Consider the following 21,884-nt stretch of genomic DNA (forward strand, 5'->3'; position numbering starts at 1 on the left):
TCTCGCTGTCACCGAAACCAAACCTCCAGGCTGCTGTTTACCTGTCCTATACCTGCCGCTCAGCCTCGCTGTCACCGAAACCAAACCTCCAGGCTGCTGTTTACCTGTCCTATACCTGCAACTCAGCCTCGCTGTCACCGAAACCAAACCTCCAGGCTGCTGTTTACCTGTCCTATACCTGCCGCTCAGCCTCGCTGTCACCGAAACCAAACCTCCAGGCTGCTGTTTACCTGTCCTATACCTGCAGCTCAGCCTCGCTGTCACCGAAACCAAACCTCCAGGCTGCTGTTTACCTGTCCTATACCTGCCGCTCAGCCTCGCTGTCACCGAAACCAAACCTCCAGGCTGCTGTTTACCTGTCCTATACCTGCAGCTCAGCCTCGCTGTCACCGAAACCAAACCTCCAGGCTGCTGTTTACCTGTCCTATACCTGCAGCTCAGCCTCGCTGTCACCGAAACCAAACCTCCAGGCTGCTGTTTACCTGTCCTATACCTGCAGCTCAGCCTCGCTGTCACCGAAACCAAACCTCCAGGCTGCTGTTTACCTGTCCTATACCTGCAGCTCAGCCTCGCTGTCACCGAAACCAAACCTCCAGGCTGCTGTTTACCTGTCCTATACCTGCCGCTCAGCCTCGCTGTCACCGAAGCTGCTTTGTAAGTTAATGAACTGCAGGAACCACGCTTTGATCTTTTGCTCCACTATCATGGTTTTCACATTACCAGCAGGACTGAAGTCCCCAAGGGCTGCCATTCCCTATGCTTTCATTTGATTCATGTACTATACTTAGAGGATAGCCACCCAGACACCCAGACAGACAAACACACACACCCAGACAGACACACACACTCATCTACAGGTGCTGTCTTGTATTTAATATAAAAAATCTTTATTAAAAAAATAAAAAATAAATGACTTACCTGTTTCCTTTGCTCCAGCTGTCTCCCCGCACTCATGGGGCAGGTAGGTGGGTTTTGGGAGTGGGGGATGAGGACGGGGGCAGCTCTTTTTCTGGGCACCCCTCCGGAGCCTCACAATCTGGATGTCTTTCCTGAGACGAGGCTCCCTTTTGAAGCCTGGGCAGCACGGGGCGCAAACTTTTCTTTTCCCTTATATGAGCTCAGAGGCAGGCCTAGCGACAGAGCGGCATGTTTGGGAAAGCCCACAGAGCCATGTGATTGGCTGGAGGGGGGGCCCCTGCGACCCCCACCCTGTGACCTGTCAAAAGGGGAGGGGAGGAGGGAAGGGGGAGCAAAGGAAGCCGCCTTTGACAATTTTCATATTTCTTCTAAATTTGGAGATTTCTGCCTAGGCTGGAGTCTTGGCTGCCTCCCCCACCCCCCCCAGATGCCCATGTGGAAACCATTAAAGACTGAGAGCTTTGGGATTCCTGGCAGCACCGGGCTTGGGAACATGACAAGGTTGCTCAGACACAGTTATCTGGAATAAGCAACTTCCTCTCCCAGCTCGACTGACCCATATGGGAAAGCGCTTGCTCACGGCAGGCTGGGATTAGTATACAAAGAAAGAGAAGAAAAAAAGAAAAGGTCTCGTTATGTTTATTTTTGAATGGGGGGGGAGAAAAAAAACCATGGGAGCCAGACCAGGTCCTGTTAACCCTTTCCTGAAGGGAACCCTTTGATTCAGAATACAGAGAGAAGAGGAAAGAGAAGCATGTGCTCCTGACAGAACAATAGGGAAATACGACAGAGTGCAAATGTGAAAAGAAAAACCACACATTACAAGATCAGTAACGACGACTCTGAGCTGATTGTTTAAGTTATAGTAAGAGTTCAGCTGGATACCTGCCTTGCACTTGCAGTAAGACTTGTGATGAAGTTCAAGGTTGTCTGAACGCTTGGGCGATGCTGCAGTTTGAAATGCATGCTAGTCTGTGCTATCATAATGAAATGCATGCTGATAGGGGAAAATCACACTTCTATGTAAAGTTTACCACTGCCTTTTTGCCCCCTCTCCCCCTGTCCCTCTCTCCCCCTGCCCCCCTCTCTTCCTCTCCTTCCTCCTCAGTGTCTGTGCAGTCTCATCAGCCCATCCTCTCTGTGTTTAAAGGTACTGTCTCCTGCTCAAAACCGCTGCCAGACTTAAAGAGAAACTACATTTAGAGGAGGGTGGGAGGTGATACAAACGAGCGAGGCAATGTTAGTGTAGCTGTTCATTAACTGGGCCACTGGTTAGCTCGCTGATCCAGGAAGGTCAAAGCTCTCCCTCCCTGAGAAGCCTTAAAAAGGCAATGTTTGGGGAAGAATCTCTGTTTACATCTCCTGCAGACTGGGGCTGTTGAAAAAAAAGAAAGAAAGAAAAAACAGCTGTCAGCGAGTATCTCAGAGCCTGGCTGGCCACAGCATTAATAACTAAGTAGATTCCTCTTTATTTTTGTAATTGAGTCTTACTTGTCCTTCTTTGGACTCCATGTTATCTCTTCCTCCTCTGCAGCTTTTGGTAGCTGGTCGTCTTTCCTATGCCCATGTTCTCTGTACAGGTCTGCGATGTTACTGCTGAGCTGAAATCTCTTTCCTGTGAATATCAACAAGATTGCAAACAAAACTGGGTTGCAATGGCTCGTCATGTCAAACGTGGACATGTTTCCAATGAGGTAACAGTGCAGCGCTGTAGCTGTCCTGTGTTCAGATCAACACTTCCACAAAGCCCCGCTGCAATGCCACAGTAACTGTCCGCTCAGCTCCACCATATTAGCAGCCCTCAGCAGCTATTCACTCTGCTGCAGGTATGTAGAAGATGTGAAACTCCTTCAGAAGCCTGCTAAGAAAAAGGCCTTGTGTGTGTGTGTGTGTGTGTGTGTGTGTGTGTGTGTGTGTGTGTTATTTGTGTTTGTTGTATTGCGTAGTAAATGTTAATGCAGCACCTTGTCTTTTAATGAGCCGTTCAATTCAAACAAGCCCCTATATTTGTACACTAAGCAGGGTCCTGTGCTGGACACCCCTTCCACACATGGGTTAAGAATGTGTTCGGAACAAAAGCCCAGGGCTGGAAATGGCAAGGCTGCCTGCCCTGATATAGAGCTCTCAAGCATGCAGCTCTACCTTGCTAAATCTCTGCTGTCTAGCAGCCCAGGATTAGAATGTCAGGGTGATGGAGCGCCCTTTGTCTTTTGCACTCAAGCCCTGGCTGTCTACGAGAACTATCCTGAGTTTCCAGTAGACTCCCTGCCTGCCTCCCACTACAGCGGGAGCAAACCCAGCCCTTATTTGGAAATAGCGACAGTTCTAATAAACTTGCCTTGGAGTCAGATTGTGTGTTTTTTTATTTATTTTTTTTTAAATTCCCTTTGTTTGAGTCCAGGCCTGCTGGTTAACTGTTACGGTTCTGAAAATAGTCTGTTTCTTTATCTTATCAAATACAAATGGTTCCTTTTTTTAAAAAAAACACATAGAAAACATTTACAGCTAGGATGTAATTCATAGCATACATTAAAAAATAAAATAAACATAGCATTGTAAATCGATGCAAATCTCTGATCCAGTAGCTATGGTAACGAACTGGCTGTCTACTTACCTACAGTCTTTTTTAAGTGGATATGATTTACACTGCAGTGTCAACAACTGTACACCCTGATAGATGTGATGCATATGCAGTCACAATACAGTGTTGAGGTCAGTGCTATGGAGGATATTACCGCTACATATTTCTATACGCTCACTGCTGGGCCTACGGCACTTTGAAGTATTCTATAGATTTCTTATGTCTTGCAAATGCTGCTCCTTCACTGCTTATTTTTAAACCTGACTGAATTTAGTCACTATCATGTCAGCCCTTTTGTCTTGTTTCTTTTTAAAGCACTGTAGACTGGCTGTAGTATACTTATTCATAAACTCAGAGGACTGTTTCAGCCAATCAGATCCAAGGCTTGCTTGGCGTTCACTATCCCTCTGTAAGTACCCTGAGAGACTGAGCGGCTGATGGAACAGGTGCAGGAAAACTTTCTGAAAGATTTAAAATCATGACCTGCAACCTCCTTCAGGAAGGTAGAAATCAGGTCTAAGAGCATTGTTAAGGTGTCAGATGCTTTTCATTTTTTATTTCTGGTTGTTTATAGTAGCTTTGCCCTCTTTAAATGTCACGCCGTGCTGTTTGTCCAAGCCTGTATGCTGTGTGCATAATTCATTTTCCAGGGAAATATATGCATTGCCTAATAATCGCAATACTTTCTGCCTGATGTAATTCCCCTCCTGCACGCTGGTATTCCAATCAAAGCCAGAAACTCCAGCCCTGGCAGTGGAGCGGCTTACACTAGACTTGTGTACACTCTTCCAATTCTCTGTGTATCTGCACAGTGCTCATTTTATGACAGTATTTACTGAATTGGCTAATCTATTTCAACCAGCGAGTTGTTTGCCTATTGACTTTCCTGGGAGTTTTGACATTCTGAAGCAGCAATGTTTTTGTATGCATCCTTTCTTACATTTTACCCAAAAAAGGCAATTCTTTATTTCTATGAAGACAGCAGGATTATGGCTGGGTAAGCACCACGTGGCAGTCCTGCCTTTCAGACGGAAACAGTGAAGAGAGCGAGCAGAGATCCATGAAGGAGCTTGCTCTAACAAGCTAGGAAAAGTAAAGGGTCGCCAACTAACTCGCTGTGATGGAAAACTGCAACCCCCATCTGTTATTTAATGCACTGCTTAGTTTAAATAACCTGCTAAATCTGTCATGCACACAGCTAGTGTTTTTTTTTTTTTGTCAGAAGGTTTATCGTCCCCTTCCATTTAAAAATAGCCTCCTGCTCTACCCGGCCTGTTTTGGTAATCTCAGTTTAGAGAATGCCTGAGATATTTCACTGTGGTTCACGTCTGGATTCTATCAGCAATAGGAAATGATGTTTACACATGAACGCAGTTAAGAGGTATGTTACCACTGCGGCCAATTACAAGGTTTTCATCTTTTTTGGTGAAAAGGGAAACGCACTCTTAGTAAAAAAATTAATAAATAAAAACATTGGGGCCAGTTTTGATAAGAGAACAACAGGTTATTGCCATAGCAACTGCGGTGGCCCAGGCAGGGTTACATGCAACACTTTGTTCAATGTTCCCTTGCAAAATCCTAGGCACACAATTGACTATGTGGATTAATACATTGTATACTCTCCCTTTATGTCACATACAAAGGTACAGCTGTGAGATTCTGAGCTACAAAGCATTGTACTACACTAAAACTCCGAGAGAATACTTAGCGCGCCATCGGTCAGGGTTCCAAGGGATTCATTTGTATTTATTAATTTTAACCAATCCCTCAAAGATACAATCAACCATACCCATATATAATCTTGACTCTCTCACAAGGAAGCGTTTCTGAGGAGTGAGGGAGGCAGTGTGCTCCAGTGTTCAGAATGGAGACTGGGACAGTGTGGTCCAGTGTTCAGAGTGGAGAGACTTGGACAGTGTGGTCCAGTGTTCAGAGTGGAGAGACTGGGACAGTGCGGTCCCATTGTAATCTTTGTAAACTATTTGGGGGTGTGCACTAAGTTAATTTTGTAAAATTTTACTGTGTTGGAAATGAGATTATTTGAACCCAGACAAAAAAAAGTACTTGGAAGGAAATATTTTCTTGTAAATGTTTATTTCCTTGAGAAATAACAAATATAACATATAATGTAGAAATAAATATGTTTTATTTTTAGAAATTTCCTAGCATCACATGGTATTAAACAGTCACTCCAAACAAATTTCTCAATTTTGTGTAAAAAAAAACCAACAGAACAACAACAAAAAAACTAAACAGAAAGTAATTCCTATTTGCTTCTCTGCAAGAACTCAGTAAAACACGGTCAAAAGACTCAACTTCAGGGTCTGAAACTCCCTTCCGAAACAAGAAACCTCACTGTGCAATAGAACAATTCTTCAGTCTGCAAGCCCCTTCTGTGTCCTGCTTAGAACCTTCACCGGAATGATCTAAATCCTCTGAACCAGGGCCTGCAGATATATAGCATTATCATTTATTTCACTGTTAACTGGACAATATTTTCAGGAGCCCCTTCTTTTTCCTTGGACTGCTCTGCTGCTGCTTCTCCAGTTTCACGGCTGAGAGGGACAGAGACACCAGGAGTTCTGAGCACACACTCCCCCCAAGTCGGTACCTGATCCAGGTCAGTTCTACTCGACCGTAGCCTTGTGGGTCTGTTCTAAGTTCTGGTGACAGACAGGTGGTCTCTGAATGATCTTGAGCAGTTTGCTGGGCTGCAAGTGTACAGAAAGCTCTCTTTTAGTGTGTGCGTCCACGTGCCTGACCTCATGAGAAGAGCACAGCCAAGCCCGCTATGTTCTCATTCCCGTGGTCGCTTCTTCTGAAGTCTCTATAGAGAACAATGACCCAATCAGAGGGTCTCTCTCGATGCACTCAGACAAGGCAAGCAGGAGCGTGTGGTTAACTAGCAGTAAATGCAGCTGGACCTCAATAATGTCCCAGTCACCCTGGGCATGTCATTATCATCACGAAGGTTACTTCCCCATTATAAACTGGAAAAATCACCTTCTGGGGATGACGTCTTTCCCAAGCGCTAGGTGGGGGGGGAAAAAAAAAAAAAAAAAAACACTTTCTAGTTTTAAAGAAAAAAAAGGTACAGAAACGAGGAGTAAATGATGCCTCTGATCTCAAAGGCTGAAGGTAAACTGTCGTCCCTACTAGAAGAACACTAAGAGGAGTTATCTGCTCGCAAGTCAGGCTAACAAGTACAATCAAGACGCATTTCCTCACTCATTCATTCATTTTCTTCTCCTTTTTATCAATAACTCAAATCGTTTATGTATTTTTTCTTATAAAACGTACAAGAGCAAAAAATAATACAAAATCCCAGCGGCTAGTCATAATGCATATATCTGTATATCTGTGCAGCTTAAGTGGTCAGTGGGGGGGAAAGGGGGGGGGGGCAAGGGAGACTGTCTCCCAGCAGCCTAGCTGTGACTGGGGGCTGAAGGGGATGAGTCACACCCAGGCATAGTTAGATGCTTACGAGCAAGAAGCACAGAAAAGTTAATGGCTTTTTCATTTGTATTATCATCATTCATTAATGCCTTGACTTTATTGTGATGTTTTATGTGCTGCTAATCACACACACACACATCATTTTTTACTCTCTCTCCACTCAGACATAACCTTCGTTTCCAGGCTGGAAGGGGATGTCACCTGGACCCGGTTCTAGGCAGTGCTCTCACTGGTTTCTACAGTGAAATCTAGGGGTCACTGGGACAAGCATTCGAGTGAAGGACTTTACAGGGCTGGGGTTTAAAGGGGAGGTCTGACATCACCTTCCTGTCTGAAAAGAAAAGGGACATGAAAAACAGTAAAGCACTCAATAACAAAAAAACAACAACAACAACAACAACAAAAAAAAAAAAAAACACGCAACTTTAAACCCCAGTGAAACATGCAGGTTGACAGTAAATCATCACAACAAGCAGAGACACTGGAAGATCTGAGGCTCGTGTGCTCCTAGCACTGGAACTGGGTGCTTTTCGAAAGCTTGACTCGATCTGTGAGCACCAGAGGTAGGAGGCAAGAAAACAACATGTCGTCACTCTCACATTCAGACATCCCATAGCAACACTGTATTGGCCTCCTGCTCTATGTCCCCTGCTCTTAGGAAAGTGCGCTGCTCCACAAGTTTCAATCTACAACAGCAGTGCATTCACCGTACATCACTATCCTGTCCTCTTCAGCAGAACCACTGAGCAGCATTTTCCATACACATTAAAAGCAGCATAATCCACACACTCACTCTTCTTGTTTGGATGCATGCATGCACACACGCATGCGCTGTTTCCTGAACAACGCAACAAGGCCAATGCCTTCGTAGGGCACGCTTCATTCAGAAAGCATGCAGGCACAACCCAGTTTTAGCAGGGGGTGAAGGGGAAGGCAGACTTGAGCACACCATTGCTGTAGATAGAAAAGTACCTCAGGAAGGCGGTTGAAACACGTGCAGGTGTGACTGTGAAGAGCAGCATTAGATACTCGGGTGTGTGTGTGTGTGTGTGTATGTGTGTGTTCCCTTTGTTTAGCTTTGTAGAGACGCTCCACTGACTGGGTAGGGGGGTGGTGTCCTCGGCAAGTCTTCCCCCGCTCTCGGAGGGTCCTGCAGCTGGCTATATGTAATCGTCCTCCACCGGCTCGCCCCGCACGTCACAGTAGTGGATGAAGATGGCTACCACTCTCTGGAACACGCCCCGCCTGCTCTGCCGCACCTCCGAGATCTCCTCCCCGATTGTCTCCATGCAGATATCTGCAGACAGCTGGCCCTTCCGCCGCGGGGCGTAGATGGTGGCTACATCGGAGAGAGAGAGGGGTTAGGAGAAAGAGGGACGCACAAGCAGTGCAAAACGGCAATTCATCTCTCTACAGGGCATTAAATGAATACAATTCTAGCTACTCAAACCCACTGCCTTCCACGTTGCAGCTCAGACCTTTCTCTAAGCACTGAGCTACTCAAACCCACTGCCTTCCAAGCTGCAGCCCAGCGCTTTCTCTAAGAACTGAGCTTATCAAACCCACTGTCTTCCACACTGCAGCTCTCTCAGCAAGCCTGCAGACTGGCCCTGGGAGGAAGTGTTGGGATTGGCAGACTCACTGCTCTCGTCATCCTCGAAGTCATATCGTGCGTAGCTGTTGGGCTCTGCAGTGCGAAGCGATCGTAGCCACGGGAAGTCTGTGATCATCGAGTAGGGGGCACCGTCCACCATCCTGCAGACAGAGAGGGAGGGAGGGGGGGGGGGGGGGGGGGGGGGTATTTCAAACCTGACACTGTGGCACACACATCTAACCCAGCACAAGCTGGGCACCTCTTTACCCAGAAAAGAAAAAGAAAGGGAACTTGGCTGCACATTGTCTTTAAAGGAAACTTAGTTTGTTTATAGGTTTAAAAACAACAATAGCTAGTAGTAGTAGTGAAGTTTGAGAATTGTTTTGGGCAAATGCCCTTCTAGTTGTTTTCTGCTTGATTTAGTTTCTTCTAGTTTCTCACTAGAAATGATTGCTGAGAGGCTGAAGTCAGGAGCGACTGTTTCTGTTGACCAAGCCCACGATGCAGATTTATACTTGAGAAATACACATGCTAATTGTTTAACTGCACAGCCAGCATTAACCAGTCCAGGGACTGCACATGAAGGGCTGATTGGAATCTGATTGGAAGGCAGGCTGTCACTCACCCTCCAGAGTGTAGATGTCCCGCCCCCAGGGGTAGTGCGGGTGCCTCTTTACATCCTCCTCCGTCCGGGAGGCTTCTGGAAAAAACTCGTACTTGATGAGCTCTCTGTGAAGAGCAAAGAGAAAAGGACAGGAATGAAACAGAGGCCACAGCAAGGGCAGCTCTGGAGCATCCAAACTAACAAGCACTGCAGGTCACAGCAGCAATGCAGAGACAGCTAGACAATACCCCCAGCAAGAATCTTTAAACCCTTTAAGAGCATGTCAAATGTGAGCATGTCAAATGTTATTAACAAATTTATCCATTCTGTGACAATGTGACAGTAGTGCACTATTGGTGCACTGAGTTTTGCCATTGCTTTTAATGCCAAAAACAGTTAAGAATGGTAACAGAAAGCACACACCTCCACATGGTGGACATCTCAGAAAACTGCTGAGAGGACACTGCCATCTGCTGGTTGGCTGAACACACACTCATGTCAAAGCCAGCGTTCACTGTTAAACACGAGCCCTGACGTCTGTCTTTATGAAAAGTATAATGCGTGAGCAAATGGATTAAAACAATTTCATAGTTTACTAAAATATATGTTCGGCTGATTTAATTTTTTTTTGGTAAATACATTTTAAATTTGTATTAATGTATCAATTAAATACGACAAATCCTAAAATCTCTGTAAAGTTGGGATTTTTAATTTTTGTTATTTTTATAAAAAACAAAATTAGGGGAACCTGAGGGAAAGTACAGTAACTGCAAGACTTTAAATGTGCGGCATGTTCTTTATTATTCACTGCACTTACTAGTGTACATGTCCATTGAGACTCTTGCACTTACTGAGAACTTTGCATTTTTAAAGCACGCATTACAATACAATCCAATAGAACAGAAGCCAGCACATGACAATGCAGCCCTATCTACCTATGTGAACAGTAGCAGCCACAGCCTCGTGCTGCTGGCTCTCCTGTGCTGCCTCGCCCCTCACAGGACTCACTGGTTGATGTTGGCGATGGTGTCCATCCAGCTGCGGATGCGCACCTTGTTCCTCACGTTGGGGGGGTTGCTGAACTCGTGGATGATGCACACGTGGTAGGGATAGGGTCCGCAGAAGATCTTCTTCTCCAAGGCTAGCGTGTCCACCTGCAGAGAACACCAGCGAGAGGTAAGAGCAGAATGTCTGGGGAGAGGGGATCACAGTCCCAGTCCTGGAGGCGTCCGGAGCACCCATGCACTTTGTTCCACCTGCACCCCGAATTACTGAAATGATCCAATTCAACCTCCTTCCAGGTCTTTCATTGTTTAAAGACACAGATAAAACAAGGAGCAGTCTGGACCCCAAGGACAAGATGTGTGCACCCCTGCAATGTCAAGTCAACATTTCAGCATAATACCTGCATCATCAGTGTGAGGAGTCTGCAGCAAGATTTCTTTATAGGTTTTATAAATGAAGACGTGCAGCTGCCACCTCACCGTAAGAAACAGGTGTTAATGCCAATCGAAACTTTGTTGTAATACAGTCTCGTTGTAATAAAACGTTCCACAACACAAGCCCATGCCAGACTCTCTGTGCTAGCCAGCTCGTCTGAAGCCCACCTGCTGCATGGGGCGCAGGTAGATGATGCGGTTCCTCTCGGGGGGCATGCGCAGTATCTGGTCCAGCACCTGATCCATGTTCAGCTTTTTGCACTGTGCGTAATCAAAGCGGTTCACAATGGGGGCATTCTCTATCCTCAGGTGCTTCAGCACGCGGCACCTGGTAGCTGGGAAGAGGGAGAAGAGATCAGGCCAAGAAAACACAAAAATGCAGAAATGCTGCACGAGACATACGTGCCCACCTTACCGTGAATGAACATCATTTTGGGGCAGTCTTTCAACACTAAGTCCGTTATTCCGCAGTTTGTTAACGTGATCCCCACCAGGTTTTTGGATTTTAGAGTCAGCACCTGCAAAGCACAGAGACACAAATTAGCAGAGCATACTGCTGATGCACTGCCACCCAGTGGCTAAGAGCAGTACTGCTTAACTTTGTACACCGATTTCAGGGGTTGCCTCTGATTCAACAAAATGGGGCAGGACAATACGACACACAATGCTAGAACATCTTCTTTTAAACAGAGCTGATTCAAGTGCACAATAGGATTTCCATTGTGAGGTTCATAACAACATCCTGGCTAGCGCTGAGTAGCTTGTAGCCCACAGTAGTCTCAGTTCTTTTTCATCTTCAATCACTTTGTATTTTGTCAGTGCTCTCGTACCTGCACATGGTCGTCCTCAGTGACAGGGTCGCTGGTGCTCGTGGATTTGTCTGCGGTTCGTTTCCGTTTCACAGAGGCCCGCGGCTTTGGTTTGGAGAGCTCTGCGAGGGAAGAGTTCAAACTTTGGTGTTTTGGTGTTTAAAAGTTTGGAGGAATATAACAACTTTGGGAAAGTTAAACAATGAGCTACTCAATCACACTGCCTTCCACACCGCAGCCAGGCATTTTAGTAAGTAAAATGTGATGCCATCGGTGGGTTGGTTGTCCTACAGCAGCAATACAGAGGTACCGATGAACCCTACCTGTCTCGGAGACCAGAGGCACGAGGGACAGCCTGCTCCTGGCTCTGGTGACGGGTCGGTGTGGGTAACCATCGCACAGCCTCCTGTCCTGCCCCCTGCCCCCTGCCCCTTCCTCAGAGGAGTGCCTACTAGTCCTACTGCTGCCCTGCGGCACTGGACCACCTTGAGTCCTGGGAGGGGTCTCATTGGCCCCCCCGGGCAGTGTTCCAGGGCCTGTCCCCTGCTCTCTGGCCATGCAGCCAGGAGGCTCGTTTGCGCCGGCTCGAGTCCTGCCCTCTACAGTGGGCCGAGTCCTGCTGCAAGTGCAGCGCACCACTCCCTCGTTGCTGCCTCCTGCCCCTGGCTGCACTCGACTAGCAGCAGAGGCATCCCTCCAGCGCATGGAGCACGTGCATCGCCCGTCCCCCGTGCGACCCATGTTTGAATTCGCCCCCCTGCCTCCCCGCTCGGGGGTCTCGACAGCAGCCTTCATGTCGGCCTTGATTTGCTCGCTGGTCACCTGGCAGCCCTTCTCACAGCACTGCTCCAGAACGGGGGCCCCTCGTCGCCGCAGGGGGGTCTTCCCTTTACCTGGGGGAGAAAGGGGGGCATTGCGCCATTACAGTGTAACACAATGACTTGGCTCTAGAGCAGGGGTGTCCAGGAGGGCCACTCCAGGTTTAACAGTGACATCATTAACTACTTCAGGGTTTGGATGGAGGTTTATTTGGGTCAAGTAAAGAATTTAGAACAGGTTTGGAACAAAAACCAGGACTGGAGTGACTGCTGTGCTTTCGGATCTGTGTGTGTGAACTCACTGCTGTATTTCCCTGGCTCCTCAGTGTATCCTGAAGCCGCCCGCTCCTCAGTGCCGGCTGGCCTCTCCCCGTCCTCCTCGTCTTCACTGTCTGAATCGGGCACCACTATGGGCAGCTTCTTCACTGCGGGCTGCACTCCACTGGGGCCTGAGGGAGACACACAGCTTTGGAACACTAACAAACTACCAAAGCCCTAGACTGCTAGCTATTAACAAACACACACATATGTTTTATGCCTGGATTTAAAGGTGGACAGGGCATTGCATAACACTGCCCATTCATTTGATATACGGCTGCTTGAGCTCTGGCTACGAGGTGACAATCCTTGCTGTTGTACAATCAGAAATGTCGTACCTGCTTGTTCCTCGTCCACCTCCATGGGTTTGACAGCCTGTGTGGGTCCCGGGGTGTCCTGTGGACTGCCTGCTACAACCCCTGCCTCGGCTTCCATGTTCTCCTGCACGGCTTCCTCCATGCCATTGAGCTCTGGAAAGAGTGCAGCAGGACGAGGGGGAGAGAGAGAGTGTGAGGGGGGCGTTTCAAACCTGACACTGACTGACACACACACATCTTCTGACCCAGCACAAACTGGGCACCTCTTTACCCAGAAAAGAAAAAGAAACGTCAGCAAAAAGGAACACAGCTGCATATTGTCTTTAATGAAAAATCAATTTCTAGTTTAAAAAAATAAAAACAGCTAGGAGAACTGAAGTGCCCGGGCCCCGTGCCGTACCCTCGGCGTGGAGCTGCTGCTCGGGGGCACCCTCCTCCTCTCTTGGCTCGTCGTTCCCGGGCGGCGCAATGTTGCCGTTGTTGTTCTGATGGTTGTTGTTGTTGTTGTCGTTGTTGTTGGAGTTCTGGTTGCTGACGAGAGCCGAGGAGACTCCGATCCCTGTGCCGGCACTCAAACCCACGCGGGCACAGCCCTGCAGAGAGAACCAGCACAATTCATTACACCCGGAAATGCAGAGAGAACCAGCGCAACTCATTACACCTGGAATGAAGACATCACGTGCCTCCGAGAGTAGAATACATACTAGGGTTGGTACATTTAGCATTTACCCACGGTTAGCCACGTTTTTAAATATGCTTCACTACATCTCCATGCTTTACCATGCTTTCACTGTGCTTTATTACACTATGCTACGCTTTTACTATTGGGAAACCTTTGCGATAATCGGCAACTGAAATTTTCATTATTGTCCAACAGAAATACATTTCGAAATACAAAAAGAAACTTAAATGACAAGTCTTTCTCTCCCAAAAACAAAACAAAAAGCACAATACCATTGAATTGAACTTTCTTTAAGTATTTCTAAATTCAACACTGTTGAGTCTAACAGATATGGATGAACCCCAATACAGAAGCCCGTGCCCTAGAGCAGGAGGCAGAGCGGGCAGCTCACCTTGGGCGGCTCCCTGAACATCTGGTCCAGGGAGATGAACTCCAGGCTGGGCAGTGTCTCGATGAATTGGCTGAAGGATTCCAGTTTAATGGCATGGCAGCGCACCAGGGTGAGGTCCACCAGCCGGCTCCAGCGGGAGTGATCTGGGAACAGGGAGCATCCTTAATGCCCATCCCGACTCAAACAAGATGCACTCGCCTCACGCACCGGTTACAGTCCTAACCTGTGCACTTTGTCATTTAATGGCAACCTTCAAAATTGAAAAATATCAAAGTGTTTTTTAAAGCACCCTGCGCTTTTGTTGCAATGGATATGTCATCAGTAGCAGACACTATGAGAAGCCAAGACTTGTGTGTATTACATAAATCTTTGGATTACCATAGGTCTGCTTTCTGAAGACTGTGTGAGTGGGGAGGGGGTATTTGTGATCCAGGTGTGTGTGTGTGTGTGTGTGTGTGTGGGGGGGGGGGGGGGGGAGGGGGATAACTGTGATCAAGGTGCGTGTGTGTCTGTCTGTGTGCGTGTGCAGGGGTACCTGTGATCCAGGTATGTGGGGTGTGTGTGTGTGCGTGTACCTGTGATCCAGGTGTGTGGGGTGTGGAGGTGGGGGCAGTTGTAGATGCCGAGGTACTTGATAGAGGTGAAGACCTCGTTGACTGCTTTCATTCCTATGTCTGTGATGATGCCAGGGTTCTCTGTCACGTCTGCCAAGCCGTACTTCACTAGGTCAGAATGGCTCATTTTACCTGAGAACGGAGAAAGAAAAACATAATAGCCCCTTGTAGATTTAGGGCTGGATTAATATGATCACCCAACAATCAACTAACATGTTCAGACCAGGCATGGGAACAGTAAAGCCATATATAGAATAGCAGTAACCACCCTACAGATTGGGAGCCCACCCCTCTCTGCTACGGTTATCTTTACTTAATCATGTCAATGTCAGCTACACATAAAAACCTCAAGGTGACCAACATTTTGGAGAGTGCCGTGTCAACTGGAATATATCATAGCTCATTAACGGCTGGTTCCACAGGCCCTGAACAGCACTACTCTAAAATGACCTAACATTACACAGGCTGCAATTACAATTACTGAATAGCTTGCTGACGCAGCCACCCCACCAAGCAGATGTTTAATAAAGAATGGGTTTGCTGACTATGTTGGATAACTGCGAGTGCTTACACTGTAACAGAAACTCATCGACGTATCCCAAATGCAGAGTCTCAAACTGGGGGAACTCCAGCTCAGCCATCTTCAACGCAGAGAACACCCCGTCTTTGGTGAGGGAAGGCTGGATTCGGACTTCATGCAGCCTGGAAAACACAGCACTTCCTACCTGCCTTATTTATATACGTCTTGCTGCACAAGGTACGCACAAGGTTCTACATTTACTGGGTGTGAAACAGGAGGCACGTTGGTTCTTCTGAAAATCGCTGTGCTGCCATGTGCAGTTTGCCTTATGCCAGAGTGCTAGCAGAATATGTGAAATCAGCACAAAGGGATCATTCATCTGCACTGCCTCCAGCAGTGTCAATCTTTTACCCCTTTCTCTCTCTCACCTTCGGGCAGCAGTAATGATGAGGTAGCCCAGGTCAACTTCAAGTGCATTCTTACAGGCTCCGAACACAATGGTATGCAGGTTCCGGAACCCTCCTGGAACACAGACGGAATCAGGCTAGTAATTCCATGTTCTTCAATACAGAACAACAAATGCTTGGTAGTTTTGTTGCTCTTTCAATAATGTCACAACCATTGCACAGGCACTTCTTTGTACAGCACACACTGATACACAGGAGAGGGATTTCTCCATATAGAGTTGACTCTCAAAAAAAGGGATTTTACAAAAACAATCCTCATCCAGAGCTATAAAATACCCCCTGACACTGAAAAACACTTTTTGGGGGATTAAACATTTCTCATTGAATTTATTAAAGTTTTTTTTAGTATTTCTACATTTAGCACAACTGTGTTTCATGGCTACATATTGTAACTATAAAACATTTATTTTTGATAATTTAGAGAAACAATTTTAGATTAAAATGTCTCTTTAATGCATGACCCTGAGCTAGCCAAAAAAAAAAAAAAACAAGACCAATGACTTCAGATTTTAAAAAAGTTAAATCAATGAATGAATGAAATGAAGTTTGGAAGGCACCAGAGCAGCCCTCTCACCTGATCTCCAGCTGTCCTCCACCACATGCTGAATCAGCCCCCCCAGGAAGGGCACCCTCACCAGCTCCAGCTGCTCCAGGTTCCTCGCCGAGGCCAGGCCCGTCACCAGGGGCACGTACTTCAGGGAGTTAGTGGGGCCTGAGGGGGAGAGCAGGAGGGCATCGTTAGACATCCATCGATATGGGAATACAATAGAACTGAAGCGTGTCTGTATCACATGGCTTGTATATACATATATAATAGATCAATATATTACTCGACCTATCTCTATCCCTCTATAGATAGGCTTTACAGACTATATACAGTGGCTCTCAAAAGTATTCACCCCCCTTGGACTTTTCCACATTTTATTGTGTTACAACATGGAATCAAAATGGATTTAATTAGGAGTTTTTGCCACTGATCAACACAAAAAAGTCCATAATGTCAAAGTGAAAAATTAAATCTACAAATTGTTCTAAATTAATTACAAATACAAGACAGAAAATAATTGGTTGCATAAGTATTCACCCCCTTGAGTCAATATTTGGTAGAGGCACCTTTGGCAGCAATTACAGCCATGAGTCTATCTGGAGAAGTCTCTTTGCTTTGCACATCTGGACACTGCAATTTTTGCCCATTCTTCTTTGCAAAATTGCTCAAGCTTTGTCAAGTTGGATGGGGACCTTTGGTGAACAGCAATTTTCAACTCTTTCCACATATTCTCAATTGGATTGAGGTCTTGGCTTTTACTGGGCCACTCCAGGACATTGAACTTTTTGTTTTTAAGCCACTCCAGTGTGGCTTTGGCTGTATGTTTGGGGTCATTGTCCTGCAGGAAGATGAATCCTCTCCCAAGTCCCAGGTCTCTTGCATACTTCAGCAGGTTTTCCACCAGGATTTCTCTGTACTTTGCTGCATCTATTTTGCCCTCTATCTTCATGAAGTTTCCAGGCCCTGCCGCACAGAAGTATCCCCATAGCATGATGCTGCCACCACCATGCTTCACGGTAGGGATGGTGTTCTCAGGATGATGTGCGGTGTTAGGCTTGCACCAAACATATCACTTAGCGTTGAGGCCAAAAAGCTCTATTTTGGTCTCATCAGACCATAGAATCTTCTTCCACTTGGTCTCAGAGTCTCCCACATGCCTTCTGGCAAACTCTAGCTGAGATTTGATGCGAGTTTTTTTCAACAATGGCTTTCTTTTTGCCACGCTCTCATAAAGGCCAGTTTTGTGAAGCACCCAGGCTACACAGTGTCTCCCAGCTCAGCCGTGGAAGACTGTAGCTCATTTAGAGTTGCCATAGGCCCCTTGTTGGCCTCCCTGACTAGTGCCCTTCTCGTCCAGATACTCAGTTTTTGAGAACTGCCTGTTCTAGACAGATTCACAGTTGTGCCATATTCTCTCCATTTCTTAATAATGGACTTACTGTGCTCTGGAAATGTTCTTATATCCTACTCCTGATTGGTGCTTTTGAAGAACCTTATTCCGGATTTGCTTTGAATGTTCCTTCATCTTCATGATGTAGTTTTGGTTAGGTAATGTACTAACCAACTGTGGGACCTCCCAGAGTTAACCTTAAATCATGTGAAACACCTTAATTGCACACAGGTGGACTCCATTTAACTAATTATGTGACTTCTAAAGACAATTGGTTGCACCAGAGCTTATTTAGGTGTGTCATAGCAAAGGGGGTGAATACTTATGCAATCAATTATTTTCTGTTTTATATTTGTAATTAATTTAGAACAATTTGTAGATTTTATTTTTCACTTTGACATTATGGACTTTTTTTGCGTTGATCAGTGGCAAAAACTCAGTTAAATCAATTCTGATTCCATGTTGTAACACAATAAAAAGTGGAAAAGTCCAAGTGGGGGTGAATACCTTTGAGAGCCACTGTATCTCTACCCACACACACACTGAATCCCAGACTCCTAGTTTGTTTCCCCCTGTAGAAGACACAGCCCCGGTATTTTTATTTTAGGCACGGCTCACCTGCACAGTTCCTCATGACGAAGGTGCGCAGGCTGATGCAGAGGAAGTCCTTGAAGGGCTGGGGCTTGGTGAGGCGGACCCACTTCAGATAGAGGTGTCTCAGCAAAGGAACACAGGGGATCTCTGGCACATTCACTCCTGGAGCACACAGGAAACACACAACAGCACCAGTCACCTACGCGGCACTGCAAACACTGGCCCTGCTGCAGGGTCCTGACAGCTGACTGTGCTGCAGGCTACAGGCTTGTGCCAGCCTCTCTCAATTCTGCATTTGCAGAGGGAGTGCAAGACATTCCCTCTGCGTTCGTACTGGATAGCCAGTGTGAAAGACACTCTCTTTACTGCATGCTTAGCGGTTTTTTCAATGAAGACACAAACTTTAAGAATAGCAGCAACAAGAGATGGCGTTCTCAATTTCAAGGTCTCCAATACGACAGAGGGAGCCTTCCCTCACTTTGCTGCTCGCCTCCTACCTACGAGGTGGAGAGTCTGGATCTTGGCACCGATGGGAATGGTGAGCTTGTTTTCCGGAGGAATCGGAAACGCCCCGTTCCGGTTCCTGAATTTTCCCAGAATGTGCACCTGAGGCATGTAGTTCCAGATGGCCTCCACCAGCTCCAAGTGGGAGGTCTCTACTCCCTGCCGAGGAAACGCAGCTCGTTACGACTCACCCCTCACTCGATCACACATGCAGTGCAAAAACTGTGCTTCCATTAGGGACTTACACATGCACTAGAAAACAATGGAAGCCATTACTGGGCTATAAGCAGCCATAAATGTGCAATACATTTAAAAAAAAAAAAAAATTCTGGAGAAACATTTATCTACTAGTTAAACAAACTGTGCGTCTGTCCTCTCTATCTGTCTATGCGCTATGTGCCTGTGCACGTGTCTATGCACTGTGTGTGTCTGTCAGTGTGTATGTTTGTCTGTCTATGTGCTGTGTGTGTGTGTCTGTGTCTGTGTGTATATGCACTGTGTGCGTGTGTGTTTATACCAGCAGTGTGGGGCAGGTCTGCAGAGCCTCCAGGACTCCGGGGATGCTGAACGCCTCGTGTCCTCGAACCCGTCGTCGCTCCAGGTATCGGGGGTGCAGGCCGTACAGCTGCTCCAGGTCTGGCATCTTCTTCAGCAGCATCAGGAAGCTGGAGTCTGTGAAGCCTGGGGAGGAGGGAAGGGGAGAGGGGCTGGCTTTGTTTTAGTAATTCTTTAGTCTTATGTTTAAAAAAAAAACATTCTTTAAAACAAAACAACTCAAAAGCCTGCCCACTGTGACGTATCCCCATGTGTAATGCATTTCCCAGGTGTACTGTAATTACCTGTATATAAAGACCCTCTGTGTATAAACCTCTCTTTCTGATGCTCCCCTCAAGCGGTTGTTTGCAGCGCTCACTTTTGTTTTGGCTGTCTGTGCCCAGGCTAGCTGTGCAAATACAAACCGTGTGAGCAGAACTAACAAGATCTGTTCACTTATGTATTCTTTTTTTTATAACAGCTTCTGTCTTTGCAGCTTACGTTCAGGTGGACGGTGGATTGATAGAGAGAAGGACCTGCCTGGCTCTGCCTACCTGAGGGCATGTACTCCCACCAGCGCCCGGCACACAGGTCCACCACCTTCATCACCCGCAGGTACAGCATAACCGCCTCCCGCAGCTTCCGAGACAAGCACTCCATGCACATGATATCCAGCAGAGGCAGGTACCTGAGAGAGAGGACAGGGTCACAGATCAACAGCCCTACACAATTACTATTTGATTTCAAAAAAAGAACACTAGCCTACTTGTAGACATGTGTAAAAAGGGTGAGAATCGTGATCATGTTCAGCGTGGAACAATGGCACGCAGTTTTGCAAACCCTGTATCCTGAATATCTGATCTCACTACAATCCGCCACTATAGGAAACTCACTTAAATATGTGGCAGAGCACCTCGTGGGAGAGTTCGTTGATGTAGTCCTTGGGCTCCTCCTGCTTTCGCATGTCGGCCGGCCCTCCTGCGCACTGGGGCTTGGTGGATTTCCGGCGGGGGACCATCATGGCAGGGGGCTGGAAGAGACTCTCCCCAGGAAAGGCTGTGCTCCTCCGCACGCTCTGTTTCTATCACTATCCGAGCTTTTCACTCGCTCGCACCCAATCACACACTCGTCACTTCTGCAACAAAAAGGGGGCACAATGCATGCTGTAAGCGATTCAACTTGGCTGTGCTGTAAAAGTTTTTTTTTTTTTAAATATAGCTGTGCAATAAAGATCTGCCGAGATCCAATTCCCTAGGATGTCCTGTTCCCAATTATAGGGAAATAAAAACAGATCAACTTGCTTTTTATGGCCTGTACTTGCAGGGATGGAAATAAGACCTCCCATTGCATAGCGGCTTTATCCATTCCTGGTTTCACTATGATTATAATAATAAGATACACCTGGGTGTGTTACACTGCTGTCAATCAAGGTTGTATTAAAACCTGGAATGGGTGGAACTGCTATGCAATAGAAGTATTATTTCCATCCCTGGCTTGGATTAAGCTTGGCCACTGGAATACACATTTGGGTTGTGTTTAAACATGCATGCATTTTGTGTAGGTTTAGGCTATGCTGTTTTCTGTATGCGTTATTTGGGGGGTAATTGACACACTGGAATTGAGGTTGATGACACAAAATAAATTCTATGAAACTGGTTAAGGAGTGACTGCACATACAGCTGCAGCTATACCTTTCTACAGGCATGCTTTTTATTGAAGAAAAACTAAAACTGAGTAGGACGATCCAAGTCGTACAGTCCATCCATACTAAATGGAAATGAAATTCGAAATAAAGGACTAGCACAAGTACACAGCGGCACCATTGAAGAAAACGCATGACCGCACAGCCAGGGCTGGGTTTAATTGATTTTTTTCCATTTCGCATTTATTGACTCCAATTCATTTTATGGCATAGGCTTTGTTGCGCATATAAGGAATTTAAACCAATTTAGTGAAGTACTCCGCTTACGTGCTTCCACAACGCGTATGTCACATTATTGCCATTATGCGATGCAGGTTCAATCTTTGCTTAAGTTGATTACTGCTAGTTCATTTCATTTTTAGCTAGCAGTAGTATTGGAGATCAGTATGGTCAGTATTTTATTTTAAATGAAACCCAGCCTCTATAAAACAAAGCCGACACGTTATAAAATAAGAACATCGTTCTTTATTTTCAAAACAATCTCGCCAGCACTAGCAGTCTTTCCTACGACAATACAATGACAACGACACAACACAACAAACCCAACACCCAAAACAAACTCATCACATTCCGGGCTCAACAAAACGGGGCCAAGTCTAAGGATACACGCGGGATAATTATATATTAGCAAACTGCAGTTCGGTTCCGAGCTGCTAAACTGTTTACTGAAACTAGATTTGTGGAGTTTTTTCTTTGTGGAAAACTAAAAAGCAACCCCGGTGGCTCAAGCAGATGCACCCCTGTGTTTAATTCAACATACAAGGCCTTTCCCCGCTACCGTGCGGCTGGTACCGGCTTATCAAACCACACGGGCTGGTGCAAGACCCCTGTCCCGCTCCGGAGGCGCGCACAGAGACCCCTTGCCACGTCTCCAATGGTTCGCCCTGGCTCACATTTCAAAAGCATCGGAAGAAAATTTAAGCAAACCTGTGTGCCTCTGCTCTCTCCTGCTGCAACTCAGGGACGCACTTCCGCCATCTTTCCACCCCGCCCCGCTACGTCACGCTCACCTCCGGTGAAGGCGGGGCTCGAGAGAAACCTCAGCTGGACAGGGTCAAAATGACCAGCGGGTAATAGACTGAATT

The 21,884-nt window shown here is 46.5% G+C and overlaps 1 protein-coding gene across 4 annotated transcripts; it reads right to left on the bottom strand.

Moving 5' to 3' along the window:
• Positions 1–5,836: 5,836 nt before the first annotated feature.
• Positions 5,837–21,803, bottom strand: LOC121324391 (F-box only protein 38-like). 4 transcript variants are annotated; one of them, XM_041266178.1, is made up of 22 exons: positions 21,727–21,803; positions 19,991–20,232; positions 19,652–19,785; positions 19,081–19,244; positions 18,557–18,722; positions 18,084–18,221; positions 16,103–16,240; positions 15,490–15,583; positions 15,113–15,243; positions 14,503–14,673; positions 13,928–14,070; positions 13,255–13,447; positions 12,876–13,007; positions 12,522–12,668; positions 11,725–12,294; positions 11,423–11,523; positions 11,008–11,110; positions 10,761–10,927; positions 10,162–10,307; positions 9,171–9,278; positions 8,598–8,710; positions 5,837–8,294 (listed from the first exon to the last, which is right to left on the bottom strand). In XM_041266178.1, the coding sequence occupies exons 2-22, from the start codon at positions 20,116–20,118 to the stop codon at positions 8,116–8,118; spliced, it is 3,366 nt and encodes a 1,121-aa protein (XP_041122112.1). In that variant the 5' UTR covers positions 20,119–20,232; positions 21,727–21,803; the 3' UTR covers positions 5,837–8,115. The 4 variants fall into 4 exon arrangements, 3 of the variants coding, with proteins under 3 accessions (XP_041122112.1, XP_041122110.1, XP_041122111.1); XM_041266176.1 differs by lacking the exon at positions 5,837–8,294 and having other exon boundaries at positions 8,604–8,710; positions 9,175–9,278; XR_005951236.1 differs by lacking the exons at positions 5,837–8,294; positions 8,598–8,710 and adding an exon at positions 9,577–9,694 and having other exon boundaries at positions 9,193–9,278.
• Positions 21,804–21,884: the final 81 nt, after the last annotated feature.

The sequence above is a fragment of the Polyodon spathula genome, chromosome 12, assembly GCF_017654505.1.
Source record: "Polyodon spathula isolate WHYD16114869_AA chromosome 12, ASM1765450v1, whole genome shotgun sequence".
NCBI classification, from domain to species: Eukaryota; Metazoa; Chordata; class Actinopteri; order Acipenseriformes; family Polyodontidae; genus Polyodon; species Polyodon spathula.

Excerpts from the sequence above, each read along its gene's own strand:
- LOC121324391 (XM_041266178.1), bottom strand. The coding sequence starts at position 20,118 with ATGATGGTCCCCCGCCGGAAATCCACCAAGCCCCAGTGCGCAGGAGGG. Across the intron at positions 19,786-19,990 it reads GTGCTCTGCCACATATTTAA|GTACCTGCCTCTGCTGGATA; the intron begins GTGAGTTTCCTA and ends CCTCTCTCTCAG. Across the intron at positions 18,723-19,080 it reads AGACCTGCCCCACACTGCTG|GGAGTAGAGACCTCCCACTT; the intron begins GTATAAACACAC and ends TTTCCTCGGCAG.